The sequence below is a fragment of the Diadema setosum genome, chromosome 20 (assembly GCF_964275005.1).
Source record: "Diadema setosum chromosome 20, eeDiaSeto1, whole genome shotgun sequence".
Classification (NCBI taxonomy): Eukaryota; Metazoa; Echinodermata; class Echinoidea; order Diadematoida; family Diadematidae; genus Diadema; species Diadema setosum.
The window spans coordinates 12448785-12466329 of NC_092704.1; the positions used below are offsets into that span (position 1 = coordinate 12448785).

Genomic DNA, 17545 nt, shown 5'->3' on the forward strand with positions numbered 1-17545 from the left:
TTTGTTTTGTTTTTCTTCCTCACGCAGTTCGAACAATGATTGGTTGTTTCCAAGTAATTTTTTTTTTAATCAAACAAAGAATGTCGGTTTCCAAGACACTAGTTCATGACTATTATTAAGTAAAGAAAATAAAACTTTTTTCAAAGTAGTGAATAGCGCAGGAGTCGAGGTACATCGCTTACAGACAGCGAACGAAAATTGTTGCTTACAGCGAATTACGGCAAGGAAAGCCTGAAGTATTTCCTTATGGGGGGGGGGGGTCATAAATTAACAACATAAAGAGACGTTTTGTCTCAGTGAATAAGATCAGTACTCTCTCTACCATGAGATTCTTGGTTCGCTGGAAGCAGTTGCTTTGCCCCTAGGCAAAGTTTTCTTTTCCCCATTGCCTGCTTTCGAAGTGGCCATGTAAAAGAAATCAATACGCATAAAACAGATATTAGACAAAAAGATTCAATATAGTACTGGACATGAAATGTGCGGAAAGAAATGCCTATGCTATTATATACTGCATGTATTTTTTTTTCTCTGAACATAACTTTATATTTTGCCGTATTCATGTATTCTGTCATTTATCTTTCACACGGTGGAATATATTTATATGCCTATGATGTAATTCCTGACTTATTATGTGTTATATTTTGTTGGGAAAAGGGAATGAGCATAAATGAATTGAATTGAATTGAATTGAATTGAATTGAATTGAATTGAATTGAATTGAATTGAATTGAATTGAATTGAATTGAACTGAATTGAATTGAATTGAATTGAATTAGATTGATTTGAATTAAATATTATCGCAAAACAAGACGCGAACACGCCAATGTATTGATTATTGCCTCTCGCATCCCCTTCCACTTCCCTTAGCTGGAATCAAGAGTGGTCTTTGAAGAGACCTACCAGGAGCGAGACAGATCCCACTGTCTCAATACGACAGGTGGTGTCCTCACCGTACCTCCGCTAAACCAGCACGGATTCTTACCTCCGCACCGACTGGAATGTTGCTCCCTGCAAAACTGCGTCACCATCACGTGTCGCCTGGACAGTCTGCTGGCGGCGAGCTCAGCGAAAGCCGACCTCGTTATCAGCATCAGATCGAGGTTATTAATCAACACGCTTCACGAGGTCCGTTTGAATTTCCGATCTCAAACTCATCTTTTACCCCATCTGTACTCTGACCTCGATTATACCGCATTCATTCATTCATACACTTATTCATTCATTCATTCACTCCTTCGTTCATCCATATTCATTCGTTCATTCATTCATTTACTCAATCTTACTTTCATTTGGCAGTAATTTTTGCATTGTTCATGAAAGATTCCTTCAACAAGTTCAATGTTGAAGGATACATCCACGAAATTTTTAAGCAACTCGCGTCCGACATGCACCCTATATCTATCCGAATGTTTACATGCTGGGAACATTTACAAAGCATTGACTGCTTCAGGCATCATACGATTATTTGCTGGCTGCTTTCTCTTCATCATGAAATAATTATGGTGAATGAGGTCTACTGAATGAGAACCAGAACCGCACCTCAATCATTCAATAAATGAATCATTCAGACATAATGGAAGTAACTAATTAATAATGAACGTACAGTACATGTTTCTCAATTTGTTCCCATAATGTGTAGGTGTTAATGGAAATCATAACCCCTGATAGTAAACAAAAAAGAAACAATTCTTACGTTCAAATAAAAAGCATATTACGATCATCTTATTTCCGTGTAATTTGTTATTTTCACTAATGTCTTTCTCACCATTTCCTCACCAAACCTCCACAGGGGAACTACTCCGACGTGACGATTTCTTCTCATGCCTCCGCCATGACCAAAGGGTCTTACTATGACATTCCATACCGCCAGAGACCTTCGGCAGAGGGATCGGTAAGGCCTGCCAACAATACATTAAGTGTATGAACAGTGCTTTTGACAACGATACAAATCAATCGGCCTCGTGCAACAAAAGGGTCATGCCCAAAACCGAATACAGTGCACTCCCGTTACAGCGAACAAAGCAACGAAGTAAAATTCAGTTACAACAATTATCGGCTATCGTATCTTTATACGCTTCATTTGTTGGGCTATAACGAAATTTTGGTATCACGAGAAAAAAAAAAACAACAACAACAACTGCCTGATCCGAGGATTTATAATCGCCTGAATGTGAATTCGAATGAAACGCTCCGCGTCAGAAGAAAAAAAGTTGGATAATAACTGATGAAAACTAAATTCTTAGATTCCCACACTTCATGTTTATTTTTTTTTTTCCAATCTCGGAAAATGTTATTGGATTTATCGTCTTTGTTTGATTTCAGTGTGTCAAACATAAAAAAAAAAATTAAGACAAAATGAATATTTCGATACAATTCTCCTAGACTTCCAAGACAAACAATAATTGCCTACGTCATGTGGGCTCCTAATCAACTCTTATTCCATTGATCATTTATAAGAGTTTAGTAGCCGAAAGAATGTCATAGCCACTTTGTCTATCATTTGAACCTATACAGCCCGCCAATATTGTGCATGGTGCTGTGTGATTATCACTTCGCCTTATATCGTATGAGATTCTGTGAACGTCACCAGTGCATATTCAAGTTGTTTCGACTGAGAACATCACCAATGCTTTTTGAGAATATTCTCTTGACACATTGTGTGATTTTTGTTGTGCAGGTGACGACGAACGTTTTCCTGGCAACTGACGACGTGGAGATCTCGATCACGATTCCATTCTGGATCTACATCGTCGCGGCATGCGCCGGCCTGTTCATAGTCATTATCTTGATTCTGATTTTGTGGAAGGTGAGAAAGAGACCGCGTCCTCGCGTACAGAAATGAAATCATTCGAGAAAGCGATGTCGCTCATTCTTAGGAGGTCTATCATTTTGATCGTAATGACCAGCAGACACTGTTTAGCTTATTTCTTTTTCTACCAACTTTACCATAGGTTTTAGAATGGGTGAATGGAGTAGACGCTTCGTCAAATCGATGAAGAGAGAACCTATGGTCTGTGATTTTAGAGTCATGAGTTAGTCCATGAAAGTCTTCACGCTACCATTTGTATTGTCATCTCAATGTACTGCACTTGTTGCTGTATTTATTGTTGTTCTTGTCGACTTGATGACTCAATATTTTGATTCTGTACGATAACCCTCCCTCTATCGTAAAGTGTTTGTGTATGTGTGTGTGCATGTTCTCATTACCTAGTGCCGACCTGGCATGCAGCGATTAGATAGGTAGTTACTGTATTGATGTAGAAGGATGGTGGTAGATGTGATGTAGAATTACCATTCCCCGCAATGTGCACCAGTAACGTGGGTCACTTGTGACAGGCACGATTTTGTTGCTGACATAATTAACCTATCAAGTCTTACAAACACACGAAAAGAGGTTTGGTACTCTATATTTTTGTATGATGATGAATATTACTATTCATTGTTTGTGTTTTATAAGTTAGAGAAAAAAAAACCCCACTCATTTGAGCCTGCTTTGTTCATTCAAATAATTTTTTGCTTCAGTCTCATATTGGTGACTTCGTGAATTTCTGTCTGATTTGGTAGACATTCCGGCAATTTCACCGGGACCCTGTTGCATAAGAAGATGCAATCAACCATAAGTCAGGTATTAGCCAATCAAAATTGAGTATTCACAGACTTGTGTTTGATTTTCTGATTTATGTTTGATTGCAACTTTTATGCAAACAGGGTCCAGTTCAATATATTTCTTAAGTTCTCAAATATAAGATACATGCTGAAATTTAGAGCAGCCACTTATATGAGAATGAGATAATTGAAACTAATTGTGCAACAAAAATAATCCTGGGACTTGATGGGTTGATTTAAATGCATGTCACATCCTTGTCTCCTCGAGTAACCCGCCATTTTCTTTGTGGTGTCTTCTCTCTTTGCCCCCTTCGCATCTCTCTTATCCGTTAGATTGGATTCTTCAAGCGAAAGAAGATCACCCCCGAGCAGAGGAGGAAGATGGAACGGTCCGACACTTCGGGCTCTGACAAATACGATTCCAGCAAGCAAAGATGCCGGACGGTTCCACCAAAATGATGCGAGGGGATGAATCAGCAAAAAATGATTTTGGAAGAGCTTTGACGCGCAGTCTTGCCCCATTCATTCAAATGCTTTATACGTGCTATACTATACGTGGCAATGTCCGTAGCACGCTTGCTGTGGCGTTCTTTCATACGAAGTGTCGTGGCAAATTAAGAGCGAATCATGAATGTTCCTCTTTATCAAACCATTGGCATGCGTGTTGTCTCTTGTGCGAGAAGGGAAGAGAGCTGAGGGAATGAAAATGAACATCAACTTCAGATACTCAGATAGCGCTGTCGTTACATGAAGAAGTGATGTGAATGAAAAAGATGGTATTGTTTTGGCTGGATTTCGAAAAAAAAAATCACCAAAACAAACATCACCCCGTTTTATCAAGAAGTCGGGGTGATCTCACAGTAAAAACGAATCTATTTTCGTTTTATGAAGTACTAAGCATATATATATATTTTTTTTTTTCTGCATGACGGATTTAACACTGGCGCAGTTATGATCGCATAATAACCTATAATTATAATGGTCATTGCACGCTTCTGACCACTGAGCCCTTTACCTGTATTCGTATGTCTCGTGACTAATTTGTGTATTCCACACATTCTCTCCTCCGTAACCATGGTTACAATCTAAGTGTCTTAGTGACTTGAAAGTGTGTTTATGTCTCTTGGTATAGATGATTGATGCAAATCATCGAAAGATGGAGATGAAAGAAAGAGAACAACCGTGCCAACTGCATCTGAGTTACGAAACCAAACTGAAGGGCCGATTGCAAAAATAAGTGCAAGTGTACGAATCATTGTCCTTCTTTTGAAAATGGGAAAAAATCGTAATCACTATTCGAAAGTAATTATGAGTCAGTCTTCCACAACGATACTGCCATAGATGGTGCTCTCGAGTTGTTACGCAGACGCCAAATGTATTGTAGATAAGTTTGCCTGTAACTGAAAGGATATCTATCAACCATTCGTGTCCAAAAAGGAAGCTGAAATATGAATATCGATCTCCACACCGATACCTCTGTTGTTTGATGAATTTTACTTGGTAATTACGTGTTTTCTTTTGGATAGGCTTAATGGGTAAATATCCTGACCCCTTGCTTAAAAAAGCCATTGTGTCATACATTAATTCTATTAGGAGTGACCATGTCTCGACAGCAAAAGTGGTCACTCTACTTTGATTTCTATTATAGTGATAGACAAGTGGGAATTCCCTCATTACTGTTGCACAGTGGGCATAAACATCTTGTCTTCTTCCGTGTAGAGTATTTGAATAACAGTTCCTGTGTCCGTGCATCATTCCTACCCTTTTCACAGTGCATGCAAACAAGCATGGATGTGATAGAAAAAAAAGATCACCTGCGTGTTTCATGTTTATCCGGCTCCTTTAATATCTCATCATCATTTTGTAAGTTGTATTAGAGATAACAAAGAAAAAAAAATCGAGTGCGTTTTTATGTTTGACATCTTCGACTTTTTTTTTGTAATGTCATATTCGTCACAAGTCTTCGAAGAATAGGCTATTTACATTGCAAGGTCGTTACATTTTGCACAGCTACTGCTCCGTTTCGTTCTGCAAACTTTAGAAAAAGAAAGAAATGAAATATATATGTTTTTTTTTTTCATCTTATGTAACGTAACTGACTTTATTTCACGCGCAGGATTTTCAAATGATAGGAAACGACATAAGGAATGGAAATGTCTTCAAATGTTGATCCATTGTCCGAAAAAAAAAGTGTATAAATGGGAAAGGGTCTTGCCAAACATAAATCGGTAATTTTCAGAATCAAAGACAATCATTTCAGACCGGACTATAATGATCGTGACTTCTTCAAGTTAATAAAATATTATGGACTGTAGACTAACAAAAATATTCCATGGTAACATTAGCTTGATGTTACTGTATCTTGATTTCATCTACTAGTATTAGTATTGTTACTATTTATCCCAGTTTTTGAAATATGCATTTGTTAAGCTGCGTCGATTCATCGTGACCTACATACATGTAAAAGATCTGCAAAAGCGTGGTCCTCAAACGAAATTTTCTTGGGTACTTCTAATGTAGTAATGACAGATGTAAGTGTTGAAACCCATGGTTTATTTCTATTTTGTCTTTGTTGTGATTTTTTGTTCTTTATATCAAGTGTAACTTCTTTATCATAACATGCCAGATAAGTACAATGTGGACTAAAAAGAATATGGATTTATTCCATCACTAATCAATACCAAACAATTTGTGTATATGGTGTCTATACAATTTTTTTACTCTATTTGATTGTAAATATATATAAAAACGGTTATGACTCGAGTGCAATAAAAAAGTGTTTGTTGCTAGTTTCTAATAAAATGTATTTAAGACGAACGTTGCGTTATGAAGTTGTTTCTTTTTAATACAGAATGTTTATTTACGATACAGTCAATATTGGAGCCCTATTTTCTTTCAAACCGACGTTTTAGGACAACAATGTAGAGTTATGACGTGAACAAGAGCTATAAATTCAAGGGCACGTATACGCATGGACGGATAGAATGTTGAATGTTTTTTGTAGGAAGATAGAAAAAACATTACATTGATTGATAAAGAGAGAGAGAGAGAGAGAGAGAGAGTGTGTGTGTGTGTGTGTGTGTGTGTGAGTGTGTGTACGTTTGTGCATTAGACGAGAGAGAAAGAAAGGGAGACAGGGAGAGACATACAGACAGACAGACAGACAAACAGAGAGACTCCAGACACCTTCCCAAAGATGACAGCTTTCCCTCAGAATACTAAAGTAAGCCGATTCGGAGTTACTTTATGTGCACATTGGTACAAAATAATGACCTTCTTTTTTTTTCTCTCCTCTCATTTGGTTTATATAGACATTTCACTTGTTTTGCACGTGACATAAATAATTCTGGAATTTATCAATCATGTTCAAACAAAGAATGGACATGCATATTCAGGTGGTCACAAGGGTATTTTAACTCTTGGGAAGAATCCAGTTTATTAGTTTAGTTTTCAGTTCAGTTTTTATTTCTGCATTTCAAAATCAATGATCAAATTAGTCTGCATTGAGTGTGTTAAAAACTTTTACAGCCAAATTCCAGGCTTGTTATCAGGTGGATGTGTTGTCAAGCACCATTTGATAAGGAAACCTCGAAACAAAGCTACAAAGTACTTTGTAAGTATTTTAGTAAACGCTGTCGTATTATCAAAAGTTGCATACTAACGTCTTTACATGTATAATGTATATCCTTTCCACTCACCTGAGGAAATCAGGAAAGCTTTTTGTCTTGGATATTTATATGTTTATCTTCAGAATAAATATTGAATGGTGTGAACCTCTATTTGATATACCAATTGCAGAAAAAAATAATGATAAGATTCAAAATCATGATTATTCAAAATTCTTAGGACTCGATAACGAACATTGAAAATTCCCCTGTTCCTGCTACATACATCGCCATATCATGGCACATGCATTCTGCGTGAATCCGGTGTCTCGAAATCCATGAACAGGCCTCTTTTCCTATAGAAGCAACTAAATTCAATACGCACTGAATTACCTTGGACTCGTTTACATGACAATTTGTGGCAATAATCTACTATGAGAATAATTGTATCTATCATTCTAACAACTTTAATCATACTCAACCTGCTATCACTTCTAGTAGGCTCCCTATACATGTAATGAATAGTAGGTCATACTCTACAACCACTTTATCTACTCCTTGCACTACCACTATTCCCATCACCATCGTTACATATCATAATAATCATAATCATAACTTTGATGATGACCATTCTGCTAGCATTCTTGTACTACATGTACTACATGTACCACTTCTATATTTTATCATTTACTACTACGATCACGATTCTTATAACCATATTATGCATTATTATCATAATGATACCCGAAATCATTCCGCTGTCGCTTCTGTGGAACTAATGCATAATAAACTGTAGCTCCATGCTATTACCATCTCTCTTTTACCCTCTCGCTTTTACTACTACATTGTACTATATGTGACCCTGCACCTCAAAACAAACAAAAAGTCGCCAGACATGAATTTTTAGTTTAGACCATATTCTGAAAGAGCAGACTTTAAGCTTTAAAATGATGTATAACTCAAATCAAATGGACTCTCCTAACCTATCTAAATATTGGAAAGAAAGCACAAACAAAGGAAAATTGTGAAGTGAGAAAAGAGGCTCTGAAGTAAAGTGTCTATTCAAGCGCTTAATCTTTACCAAACCTTGCTGGCTGTGTGATGAATGGGACAAAAAAAAAAAAAAAAAAAAAAAAAAAAAACAGGAAGTAAACCATCAGAGTAACAACAATGAAGGGATTATTAGATTAAACTGAAATTAGGCATGCCTCATTAAAATATTCTGTCCATAAGCAATGCCAACTTTCAAAGCAGTGGCATTATCCTTTTAAACGTTATTAGAGTTGAAAGTGAAGAGTGTGCACAAGGTTTTTCAGAAATGAAAAAGGGATTCTAAAGACACACCTAATCACACTATTCTGCCAAAAATGTTTGAGATAAACTACTAAAAAACACACTTTTCTCCCCTTTTTATGATACCAAATGTTAGCATAATGTAAAAGAGGACCCGCTCTTTCAGAAAATATGAAAAAGTCAAGTTCGGCTAGGTTGACCCATTTCACTTGTTTCCAGTCCTCACGCAAAATCAGTGTGTGCGACTTTATGTTCGTTTTGAGGTGCACGGTCACATATACTTCTACTGCGGTTTCCTACTAATATTATTGTTTTAAAACTACAGTATTTTCTATGCTTATATTGTTATCATAATGATACCAGCAATGATTCCGCTATCACTTCAACCAACTACTGGTAATCCCTCTATTATACTACAACTTCCATTACTGCGGTTATCTACTAATATTATTTGTTTTTATACTACTAACTCCCATTATGTTTTAGTATGTTTTAGTATGTTATGTTTTATTATCATTCCACAATTCACTTCTAGTACATTTTGTATCGCTACTATAACTACTACTGCTACTGCTACTGCCATGGAGCTAATTTATAGTAGCTCCATTAGCACTACTATACTTCTTCTTCTGTACTACAACAACAACAACAACAACTACTACTACTACTACTACTACTACTACTACTACTGCTGCTGCTGCTACTACTACTACTACTACTACTACTACTACAACTGTACAACAACAACAACAAGTACTACTACTACTACTACTACTACTACTACTACTACTACTACTACTACTACTACTACTCTTACTAGTACGGTTGCCTACAAACATTATTTTTTATACTTTCACAATTTGTATCACCATCGTTATAGTTATAATCATCAATCATCGTAAATTTACTTACTAATAGATGTCGAAATACTGCCGGCAATGACTTGTCTCCTGACGATAAAGTTGTTCGTATTTTAGGGGTAGCACATGAAAAATAATTATTCAGGCTCTTATTTGGGGGGGGGGGGGGTTCAGTGGGTTTGAGCGGGATCTGTTTCGATTTCAATTGTAAGCAAACACACACATTTTCAATAAAATGTTAAAAACCTACAGAAAATGTATATTTTGAACATTGCTCACAAACTTACCCACTTGATTGAATAGGATTTGCATCAAATGAAAATTCATTGTTACGAGAGCCCTTTTAATATATATATATATATATATATATATATATATATATATATATATACATATATACATATATATATACATATATATATATATATATATATATATATATATATACATATATATATATATATATATATATATATATATATATATATATATATATATATATGACATACAAAAATGATATGATATGAATGATCTGTTGCGGAGGCGGGATGGACGGGACGGATTAGCCAATCTCCTGAATAACAAAGCTGGTTTTAACTTCCCATTCACAAACATTTGGAATAACGAACCGAATGTAATTTTTTCCGATTATCGCATCTTATTCAATATTTGAATAAACAAACCTCAGGAATAACGATCAGAAACCACTTCGCCTGGCACGTTAACTCGTTGAACATAAGTGGAGCTGAACGGTTACTAGTATTTGCCAGAAGTGAGTGCAGTGCACATACAGAGAAAGAATAATGATACAGCTCGCATAAAGTAGAGGCGGGTCTCTCTACACAGTAGTAGTCACAGGTAGTACCCCCTCTACGGTGACTTTGCCATCCTATCGAAAGCTCTCAGAAAGAGGTTCCAATCGTCCTCCTATACATGTATAATTATCATCATTTTATCCAAGTCCATGTCATTCCACCAATTCCACACTACATGTAAGTTGATGAAGACAATGTACAAGATACCTAATTTTTAACTGCACTTTTGCTCTTTTAAAGAGCAATTTGAAACTATGTCCAAATACAAGATCCAAATTGATCGGGTGCACGTCATGAGCTCAACACTCACGAGTCATACAGCTCACGAGCTAAACACTGAGTGAACAAGGCCTAAGTAAAGTAGGCCCACGAGAAATACGACCCGCAGCTCGACACTACGTAAAAAAAAGGCCACGAGACCGATATTACATCATGGGACTTAGGGGAGATACAGGAGAGTTGAGCCACAAGGAGGGTTGAACCACCCCCTCAAACTTGTATTTAGAGTTCACAGGTGCAAGCACTTGTGCTCTCTGTTGGTAAGTGTTTAACATCTCTGTAACTTTAGCACAAGCAAGCAGAGGTGGTACAGCACAACAAAAACACAGGACACAAAAACATCAAAGGACAGCAAAAAGTCAATTTCTGAATTTTAGGTATTACCCGTTCTATTGCTCACGTACCAGCAATTGGTTATTCAGTGATTTATGTATGTTGTGAGTACCCATTGTAGTCTTTCATTTAGATAAATTTGATGGATGTTTGATTTTTCTGATTTTGATACATTTTAGGGAAATTTAAAGATGGCCACCTTGAGGAGAGTTGAGCCACGCAGTCGGAGGAGAGTTGAGCCATACACTGTACATACACAGTACAATGAGTGTTTTAACTTCTTAAATTTTCAGATGGTTCTGTGCTTGATTTTGATATAAAACCACTTTTGTTAGCTTATGTTTATTTCTGGCTACTTGTAAGTCAATTTTTAATTCAATCTCTATCGGTTGACATCATGGTTCAAATCTCCAACAAGTGGTACATGTCTTCCAATGTTGGCTCAACTCTCCTCAAGACCATGGCTCAACTCTCCTTATTCTGCGGGAGTGTTGAGCCATTTGACATTTATTTTTCAAAGAGAAGTTAATAAAATTAGGCAATGACCTAGAATAAAATTTCATAGGTACAAAACAGGTTAATAGTTGTACCTCAATTTGGTAACAAACACTTGTTGTAAGCAAGGATTAATTAGGAAATATTTCAAAAAATAGAAAAATTGCCTCAACTCTCCTGCATCTCCCCTACTGTAGCCTACACACTGTCGGTCTCGACCTTTTTAGCTTCGTGTCGAGCTCGTGGGCTCTGTGAGCCGTGGGATGACCAAAATAAGGATAAGGTCTTCCATGGCAATGCATTGACGGAATTCCTCTGCCATTACGGCAGTGCTCAGTGGTGTTCACATGTGGCAAACACATTTCAGTAAGCAGTGAGTGAGGATTTTGCTCCGAGAAAGTATAATATACGTTCGTGTACATTGATTTTTCTATAGTGAAAAGTTCCCATTCTTCAAGGTCCTGTTTACCTTTGGGAGCAGTGATTTTAAGAAATGTTCAAGTTATCGCGTCATTTGATGCATATATGACATGTGTAGGTCAATTGTATCACGGACCATCCTACCATATGAAACTTTCGCAATGAAGCCTAAGATATAAGGAGATATCATTATTTTCTCAATAAACCATAACCGTAGACGGTTTCTGGAAACATTTTGAGTATAACGATAAATTGTTCACATTTTGTATATTTAACAATTACATCGATAATAACATCGATTATACCGATTCAAATTTTTACATTGGTTGTTTCTATCCCTAACTCACATTTTAGAACTATTTTCAAGCACTAATGCTGAATTTTTCTTTTGGTAAATTATGCCTTTAACTTTGGTGACCTTTATCTATGGTTGTCTACAGACTTTTGGTAAATGGTAATACATGTAAAAATAAGCAAAAATAGATGCCAGATAAGTTTTCGAACAGGCTACCCGCACAATATGTAATATCTACAGACAGATGTACAGACAATTGTCTTGCTTATGATCCTATATTAATATAAAATTACTACATGGGTTGTAAAGTTGTTATTGCTGTATTTTTGCAGGCCAAGCTACGGGTCATTACAACGACGTATACGCACCTCTCTTTCCGAAATCTGTCGTTTTGTTTTGTGTTGAAGACTTGGCAACAAAAACAGCAATAAAAACAATAGTGATGATAATAATTGAGTTTGAAAAAAGGATGCATAAATCTTTCTGCGCTTTACATGCGTGTGTAATATAGAGGAGACAAATTATAACAGCTCTAAAGCAATTCTAAAGATGCTTGTTTTCATATACACGCAAAGAGACTATCATTTTTTATATCATGCGTTTCTAAAAGAGCTGAATATTATTGTTGTTATTATTTCTATTTCAACGTTAAGGAAGTCGTAAGGTTAATGACATGACTAATTATTGAGCTGGTAAAGCGATCTGCGTCAGAATTCCCAGGAACTTTAGACTTCCTGTCGCCCATCGTTAACTTGACCACAAGAGTGCGAGCTTGAGAAACAGACATCAAGAAAGACTTTAAACGTTGGCAAGAATTATCGGCCAACTGAATCACTCTGCATATTTCAGAACGTCGGCGAAAAAGAAATGCAATTCGAAAGATTGATGTTTGATTTTGGCTGACAAGTTTCGTTGGAATTTGAGACTGAGTCCTGATATGTACGTGGGAGCTTACTGAGAGCTTATATTGAGCTAAATAGCCCAAGTTGCGTTACGCAAGGGGGTGGGGGAGGGTGCCTAATATACGAGAGTTTACAAGGAAACGGTAAAAAATACTAATATTAATCGCCATAAAGTGTGTCATCAATATCTTCGATCCGGACACATCTATCAAAATGTATCTCAATAAGTGACAGTGTGGCTCCAATCAATGTGCTTCCTACTAAAAGACGAAATAATTATATATTAACGTAAAGTCGTATGAATATATGCGGTATCATTTCTTTTACCCCATGCTACCACAATCTCACAATATCGTCATTGTATGTAAGCCGGAGCTCCAGTGATGGTAGATTTCTAGTTGCAAATACCTGAACGGTCGGCAGTTGATCCGGCGCGGCGTTAGGTGTTCTTTGATTCTCCCGTAACTATCAAAGAACGTTAGGTTTCGGCGGGATAGAGAGGGTGAGGGGGTTGAAGAACCTCTTACCAGGGTTGTTAGAAAAAAAATATTTTCTTTAAAGACACGTAAACTATTCAGAGAATTATACTTTGTGTTTTTGATATTTTGTAAAACAAATAAAAGAACAGAAAGTCACGCAACAATAAAAGAAAGAAAGGGTTTGTTTTTTGTTTGTTTGGCTTTTTTTTTTGGTTTAATTGTTTGTTTGTTTGTTTGTTTGTTTGTTTGTTTGTTTGTTTGTTTGTTTGTTTTTTCGATTTGGCAAACTGGTATCGTCCTACTTTTTTGATCTAAAAAATTTCCCAATATTCAATCCAAAGTGTGCCTCAATCGTTATAAGTGAATTCAAAAAAAAAAAAAAAAAAAATCCTCCCACAGCCTTCTCCTGCCCAGTTGCTGCGCTTAAATGTTACATTTTCAAGTAATTTGAGCAGTATAAAAACGAGAAAATCACGCAATAATTTAGTCTCGGTTTGTTTTCTTTATAATTTAAAGATATATCAAACTTAGTAACGAAGCGCCTGGCAGTGTACGTAATAAACTCCAGATTCTGTTCCCGAAGGCACGTACTTATGGGTCAGAGAAAGGGAAAAGGGGGTTCTCCTCTGTAGAGTCCGCTCCAGAAACATGAGTTGTCTTACTATTTGTCTACATGCTTCCACTTTAATATAGCCAGAAGGATAAACAGTGTATTATGTATGCGTGTGTATGTGTGCACGCTTGGATGTGAAGGAGCTTGATAAAACTTTTTTAATATGTCAGTGTTTACTATTTATTCATCGAAGGTAATTTCAGCATGAAATATTTCATATTAAAGTAAAAAAGAAAAAAAAAAGAAAAAAGTATGATGTCATATTCAAGGAAGATAATACCGGTGTAAGGCTGCGTTTATAAGATTTTGCGTGCCGAGAATCACTGTTTTGAATCACTGTTTTGAAACACTGTTTTGAAACACGGTTTAGTCAGAACAGCGTTTATAAGATTTTTCTCCAGAGCGTGTCGGGGCTCTCTCGGACTGTGCTACTGCGCAGCTCAATCTGCGCAGTTTGTTCCTCAGCAAAAGGTCAAATAGGGTGTTCGCAAGGCATTGTGACGTCATTTAAACAGTGTTTGAGATCGCGGTCGCGTTTATAAGATTTTTAAAACACTGTTTCTACAGAAAAAAAAAAATCTGTTTTGAAACACACTCGCACTATTTTGTACGTTTCAAAACAGTGTTTCAAAACACTGTTTCAAGTTACGGCTAGCGTTTCTTAGATTTTTTTTTTTCTTGCTAGAAACACTGTTTGGCCAGAAACAGTGTTTCAAAACACTGTTTTCTGGCCAGGAAAAAAAAAATCTTACAAACACACCCTAAGAGAAATATGATACATGAAACCTAAATTGCAGAACTTATTTTGATTGGCATATAACATGACACATAGATATGGTAAATCGTGCATGATAGCGCAATGAAGAGCATGTATCGAGTACAGACGCAGTGTTCCTTCTGTAGCCATAAAGGCCCTATATATTGAGAAGTATAGGAAGAAGCGGTAGAGGTACATGTAGATTTTAGTAGGTATTTCATTACCCGAGATTGTTTTTTTTTTTTCGTATCTGACCTTCCTGGACTACATAAATTATTCCTCGCAGCATCACTCTGCATAAAACCATACTTACGGGTAGGGTTATAACGTATGTTTGTCGTGCTTTTTGAAACTTTGAACGTAAGTTAAAGGTCCAGTTTATCTTTGGGAGCAGTGATTTAAGAAAAATCAAGATTTTGATGCATAGCCTGTGTAGGTCTGTTTTATCGCAAAACATCCTACCATATAAAATTTTCGCAATAAAGCCTAAAATGTGAAGAGATATCAGTATTGTTCTTAATAAACCATAACTGAAGACGGTTTAGTCTGGAAACATTTTTTATTATAACTATTGTTCACATTTTGTGTATTTAACAATACTTAACATCGATAATACTGACTCAAATTTTTACGGTGGTTGTTTCTATCCCTATCTCACATTTTAGAACTATTTTAGAGCACTAATGCTGGGTTTTTGTTTCATCTGCAAATGGTAAATTATGACTTTAACTCTAAAGAGAAACATGATGCCTGGTTACCATACGGTAATAACATATTGCAATAAAACAACATACACGACCTACGAGACACATGTATTTTACATTAAAACTTCACTGACGTTGAGGGCCCAGCTGTGCAATATCCTGATATTGGTAGGTGAATAATATTATGATACATGTATTAGGATATTGCACAGCGAAACTCTCGGTTTGTTTTAACCCGTTGAGGACGGAATGATTTTGCTAAAACACACATTTCCCTTAGACCCCTGCGCTAGTATACTCTGGACCTCGTCTTCAGCGGATTTTAAGTATGCCAGTAAAGTTTTTATTGTGCAAATGTGCCTCTTGTAAGTAGTGTATATTATTTGTAATACATCGTTAATGTTTTTCAAGTGTACCACACATGAATTGTAATAATACCCGTATTAGGTACTGCCTTACGCAGAGTGATGTTGAAAGGAGTAATTTTCTCTTGTATATTAATGCAGCCGTTATGTAGGTCCAAGGACCGAAGGCTCGGCCAATTAAGTACCCGATTAAATCTAGTTACGCCTACCGTGCCTTCCTACTTCTTACAGTACACGTATATGACGAGCACCGATAAAAGAGGATGATATGATTACAAAGTAGATTAAATCATTTTCCTTGACATAATTATTATGAGGTTCATGATGTTATTAGAAGACTGTTTATTTTATTCTCGGAGAGCGGTTTTGATTTGTCAAATGAATGGAATCCACTCATTAGCAAAAGCTTTGCTTTTTAGTGGATCACTATTTTCCATGATCGAATTTATTTTCCGCTCGCCCACGTAGTATTTGTACAGTGTTCCTCTTTATTATTGTTCATATATGTTGTTCTATAATTTGTCTCGTATATTACATAAATCTTTTGCAAGCGTTGAACAATATCATTTAATAACATGTATACATTGTACTATGTTTTTGATTTTCGTTGATTGGAAATAAACTATGATTGAATTGAATTGAATTGAAAATGTCAGTTTTCTCGATAGGCAAAGATTGTGCAACGGAAATCATGTCTTATAAAACACGTAACGTGGACCACAATTGCCTGTTGGATAGAGAGAAAGGAGGGGGGGGGGTAGTGCGTGTGTGTGTATACATGGTAATAAATATATATATATATGTATATTTATGTGTGTATAATATATATATATATATATATATATATATATATATATATGTGTGTGTGTGTGTGTGTGTGTGTGTGTGTGTGTGTGTGTGTGGATGTGTTTAACAGTATCAAGGCTTTATGCCTATTTGTCTCATGGAACCACTTATCGGGCAAAAGTTTTACATTAAAGACTCTATTGATATTATTAATACGATGCAGTACATTTGCACACAAATAAATCCATCCATAACCTTTGTTCTCATGAAATCTCATATAAATGCATTCTTAAGTACTCCAGAAAGAGAATCATATGAAAGAGCCATAGTAATCACGCGACAGTGACCTGTCACATCGCCTGGTCGAATGAAGATTGACAACTTTTACTTTCGGATTCGCATATTACACCGAGCAAAATACTTCCTCAATTAATGGTTCAGTCTAATTCTGGTGATATATGAATCCAGCTTACCTTACCATTCACTATCTAAACACGACAGTCCATACACGTTTCTCCGTAACTTTGCGTGAACGGGATCAGCGGAACAGACCGTCTATAATCATTGTTCGACATCGGGGGAACAGGTTGGTGGTTGGATGACATATTTCAGTTTGTTTGTTTTGTCTGTCTGCTGTCCCTTACGATATACTTTTAAGGACAAGAGAGATGCTACGATTGTTTTCATGATAATCTCAAGGCGCTTGCGCTGGTCCAAGGCCAAAACTTAGCTGACACTTACATATTTGCATTCTTCGCCTTTGATACCAACTTCTCCAAGTTTACCACATAGCCATATCTAAGTATGAACAGGGTGTTATCAACCTGCATTCTCGGATCCCCTAAAGTATTGAGGATTATGATAGCGGTCCAGCTGATACTCATATCGTCTTCTCGAGGGAACATTGATATGGACATTGCATCTGGGGAAAACCTAAC

The 17545-nt window shown here is 36.4% G+C and overlaps 1 protein-coding gene across 1 annotated transcript in view; it reads left to right on the top strand.

Moving 5' to 3' along the window:
- Window positions 1-4433, top strand: part of LOC140243743 (integrin alpha-8-like) — an 82128-nt gene extending 77695 nt beyond the window's left edge. The window contains exons 25-28 of the mRNA XM_072323409.1: window positions 868-1125; window positions 1790-1891; window positions 2678-2806; window positions 3940-4433. Coding sequence (XP_072179510.1) covers window positions 868-1125; window positions 1790-1891; window positions 2678-2806; window positions 3940-4065 — 615 coding nt within the window. The 3' untranslated portion in view covers window positions 4066-4433. The remainder of the gene's footprint in view (window positions 1-867; window positions 1126-1789; window positions 1892-2677; window positions 2807-3939) is intronic.
- Window positions 4434-17545: the final 13112 nt, after the last annotated feature.